We start from the raw sequence: 4,217 nt of genomic DNA on the forward strand, positions 1-4,217 counted from the left end.
ACCCGTCAGTGCCCTTGGCGCGCTCAGGAGGGCAGGACCCGGAAGGCAACAGAGGGCGAAAGTTCCGCAGAACAAACCCAGTGTTAGTAGGGTGAAGATTTCTTTTGACACAGGGTCTCACTATGTAGCCCAGGATGGCCTTCATGGCGACCCTCCTGCCTCAGCTTCCTGAGTGCTGGGGTGACAGACATGTGCCATCTCATCTGGAAGTCCAGGTCAAAGATTTTAAGGAAACTTTGTCTACGGGTCAGCCTTCAATTTTCCAGTCAAGCAGTGAACCAGGCCCGGCCCTCCAGAGTGAGAGCGGGGCCTACCCAAGCCCACGGCCCCCTGCTCCAGGCGGGTGGGCAGGGCGGGAAGGCAGGTGGCCCAGGCTGCTGGGGTCCCACGATCCTCAGCGCTCCTCCCTGTGGCTCCAGCCCAGGAGCTTGTGTGAAGCTGGTGACTGGGCACAGATGTCAGAGCAGCAAGGGCAGCCAGGTGGCCCCGGGGCGGGTGGTGACCAGGTGGGCGGGAGGCGGCAGAGGACAGGGGACTCAGAGCGGCTCCCCGAGGTCCACTCGCCTGTCCTTCTGAGGTCGGCTTCCCGGCACTCATCTTTCTCCTCCCTCAGTTCTGGGACTACTTCTTCCAGCCCAGTTCTCCCAAAAGGAGGTGACCAGGCACAGATCGGGCGTGGGCGCTGACAGTAATCGATAGGAGCGGCTCCTGCGGCCTTATCTCTGCCTCCTCCGGCCGGCGCGCGTGTCCCCACGTCCGGGGCGTGATTAATAGGGGCCATCACTCACCGGGCCGGACGGCTGAAAGGCAGCGGGGAGGGGCGGCCCTCCCCAGAACCGAGATAACAAGCAGCAGGAATAATGAGTGGTGTCACTCCACTTTTCATTTTGATGGAAAGTCATTACGGGAGTCAACGCCAGCAACAAAGAGCCATGAATCAACTGCTCTGCTATGAAATTAAAATCGAATTGCTGGCCACCCCCCAGCCCACCCTCACTGGGAAGCAGGATGGGTAGGTGGCTCGGAGAGGGTGCCATCCCAGCAGGGAGTGGAAGGCAGCCGGCAAAGGTGACAAGACCTGTCCACACCTTGTTTATCAGCCGCTTCCTCCTCAGACTGCGCCTCCCGCGGCCTGCGGGACGCAGGGCTGCAGGGGAAAACGCAGCTTCCCGGATCTGCGGAGGCTGCCGGGCACTGCTCCCTGGGCTGGGGCAGGAGGCGGCACCACGGGCCTGGTGATGCGACGAGGGGCCCAGAGCTCCCGGCTGAGCCATCTGTACGAGGACAGGACTCGCCTGCAGCACCAGGCCCACAGAGGGAAGTCCCTGACCTGGGCTCCACAGGACGGCTGGTGGCTCCAGGAAGCCACCCAGATCAGGAACACATGCGAACAGGTTCCCAGTCGCAGCTCCACCTCAGCGAAGTGGAGCAGTCAGTGTAAGAAACTATGTACAAGCCGGGCGTGGCGTGGCGGCACACACCTGTCATTCCAGAACTCAGGAGGCAGAGGCAGGAGGTTTGCCTTGAGTTCAAGGCCAGCCTGGGCTACACGGGTGAGTTCAAGGCCAGGCTGAACTACATAGTGCAACCCTGGCTCAAAAACCCAACAGAATTTTTAAAAAGGGCTGTTAGCAGTCAGATGTGGTGACATGTACCTGTCATCCCAGCACTATGGAGGCTAGGGCAGGAGGATTCCCATGAGTTTGAGGCCAGCCTGAACTACACACAAATGAAAGAAAGTATCAGCGGCAAAGTGAGACTTCTCCTCTTTTATTAAGTCCAGCGTGACCGGCTCAGAAGCTGTGGCCCACAGTGGCAGGGCCAACCTTGACAATCCCTTACAGAGGGTGCGGTGCAAGCAGTCACCACCAGGGGACGGCTCCCGCCTCCACGTTGCCAGGCTCCGGCTGGGAAGGCCCCAGCGTCAGCGTTCGCCCTCCGGCCAGTGACGGGTGGGACCTAGTTCACAGGGAGGTCCCCAGCAGGTTCACAGGGCGCCCGCCGTACCGCTTGGAGATGTCGGCTTCAATCTGCGGGACGGTGAGGCGGTGAGCAGAAGGGAAGCAGCGCCGGAGGGGCCTCGTGCTGCAGGGCCTGGCACCCCCACACCCGGCGGCTGCCGCGGGGCCCCCTCACCAGCTTCCGCAGCTCCCGGGTCTTCTCCAGCAGCAGGTCCAGCTTGGGCTCCAGTGCTGCCTGCTCCTGCAGCGCCTCCTGCTGCTTCTGCACCATCAGCTCCTTCTTCAGGGCCAGCAGCTGCGACTGCTTTAGCTTCTGCTGCAGGAGCTCCGTCACGCGGTCCACGTACCTGCGCGGTGCCTGGGTGAGTGCGGGGACGGCCGTGCACAGACTGTCCCCATTCAAGGGCTGCGCACGGGAGGCCCAGGGTCCCGACCCCTAACTGGCCTTGACCTTAAGGCTTTCTGGGGTGAGGAATAACAATTCCAGGTACCCTACGCTACTTGGCCTTTCCTTTTTGCTTTTTTTTGGAGGGACGGGATCTCGCTATGTGGTTCAGGCTGGTCTTAAACTTACTATGTAGCCCAAGCTGGCCCCAAACTCATGGTAATCCTCCTGCCTCAGCCTCCCAAGGTCTGAGATTATAGGTGTGGGCCACCATGCCTGGCAACCCCGACTTCCTGCCTGCATTACTGAATCACCTGATCCTGCCCCAAAGAAACGCCCTGAGCTCAGGATGAGGTACTGCTGGAGAAGGTAGGGATGAGCTGAGGGGTCACAGAGAAGAGGAAGGATCAAGAGGCCAGAGCCCTGGGCAGGGGAGGAGACCTGGGTGAGGCCAGGATCATGAACAGGTGCTGCATCTGCAGGCTGCTGAGGCGGCCAATCAGCTCCTGCAGTGTGGACGCCATGGCAACCATCTTCTCCTGGGTCTGGCCCTGCAGGATGGCCGGGGCCAGCTGGAACTGGCTCACAGACAAGACATCAGCCTCCTCACCCATCTCCACTGCTCTCTGGGACAGAAAGATCTCGAGCTGCAGGCAGAGAAGAGGTTGGTTCAAACCAGAAACAGAATTCAGAAACACTGTCTGGTGTGGCAAGCTGTCTCCTCAGGATGCCACCACTGCTAGAGACTCAACAGCTGCAATGTCAGAGCAGGGGACACAGCCAGGAGTGGTGGCGCATGCCTGTAGTCCCAGCACTTGGGAGGCTGAGGCTGAGGCAGGAAGATCGCTGAGAGTTTGAGACCTCCCTGGTTATAAAGTGAGCTCAAGGCCAGCCTGAACTGCATAGCGAGACCCTGTCTCAGAAAGACAAAAAAAACCCGAACACTTGCCTCCTTAAGTCCTGCTCTCTGCTGGCGAGGAGGGGCCTCTCTGGCACAAAGTCGGGAATCCCAGCGTGGACTGAGATCCGCCTGGGGCTTCCCCGCCAGCAGGCCTCAGCCCTGTCTTCCTAGCTCAGAACACGGGCTCCTTACCCGCGGCTCCCCCGTACATACCCACGGGGTACGATTTCACCACCCACGAGGGCTGCGGCTCATAACCTGCTCCAAACCGACCGCTTCCTGCGGCCGAGTCACCCCGTGCCCGGACCCACCTCTCTAACCCGCTTCTGCTCTCTGCGCCCCAGTTTGCTCTGCTTCGCCTCCCCACCTCCTGTTCCCACGCCGGCAGGTGCGCCCCACATCTATACCCCGAGCCCCACATCTGTATGGTGAGCCCCAGATGTTAAGCCACAGCCCGCCCCGTCTCCCTTGGCCGCTGTCTCCTCCGCGGCCCGCGGCGCCATCTACCGTGTAGGGCGCCATCACTTCCGGAGGCGCCTTCCCCGCGGGCCGAGCTCCCTGGGGTCGGAGACTCTGTCTCAAGGGCCACGCAAGCTCGGGCCCCGAGACTGGCAGGAGACGCCCGGAGCTGCCGGGACGGGGCGCCTGATGCGGCCGCCCCCTTCACACCCGTCAGACCCCCGGGAAGGCGCAGGCCCCGCGCAGCCCCACGCGACCCTACCTCCATGAGCTCGTCGATGAACTGACTCCGGGTCTCGGGGTACTCGAGCAGGCTCAGGGCGTCGGGGCCCCTGGCTACACCTTCCGGGGCTGCAGGGAAAGGGCGGGGAGGAAGGGGCGGCCGGGGAAGGCCGGCTCTCTCCCTCCAGCTGGGAAGCCACTTCGCGGGGGAGGTGGCCCGGCGAGCGCTCCCGCCGCCCCCAGCCGGCCAGGACGCCAGCGCTGGGCTCCGAGGGCAGCGGGCTGGCCA

The 4,217-nt window shown here is 62.4% G+C and overlaps 1 protein-coding gene across 1 annotated transcript in view; it reads right to left on the reverse strand.

Moving 5' to 3' along the window:
- Window positions 1-1,750: 1,750 nt before the first annotated feature.
- Window positions 1,751-4,217, reverse strand: part of Cdk5rap3 (CDK5 regulatory subunit associated protein 3) — a 9,202-nt gene continuing 6,735 nt past the window's right edge. The window contains exons 11-14 of the mRNA XM_005394252.2: window positions 3,969-4,057; window positions 2,788-2,993; window positions 2,137-2,308; window positions 1,751-2,030 (exon numbers count right to left, since the gene is read on the reverse strand). Of these exons, the coding sequence (XP_005394309.1) occupies window positions 1,965-2,030; window positions 2,137-2,308; window positions 2,788-2,993; window positions 3,969-4,057 (533 nt within the window). The 3' untranslated portion in view covers window positions 1,751-1,964. The remainder of the gene's footprint in view (window positions 2,031-2,136; window positions 2,309-2,787; window positions 2,994-3,968; window positions 4,058-4,217) is intronic.

This window comes from Chinchilla lanigera, unplaced genomic scaffold (assembly GCF_000276665.1).
Source record: "Chinchilla lanigera isolate Chin_1 unplaced genomic scaffold, ChiLan1.0 scaffold00050, whole genome shotgun sequence".
In the NCBI taxonomy this organism is placed as follows: domain Eukaryota; kingdom Metazoa; phylum Chordata; class Mammalia; order Rodentia; family Chinchillidae; genus Chinchilla; species Chinchilla lanigera.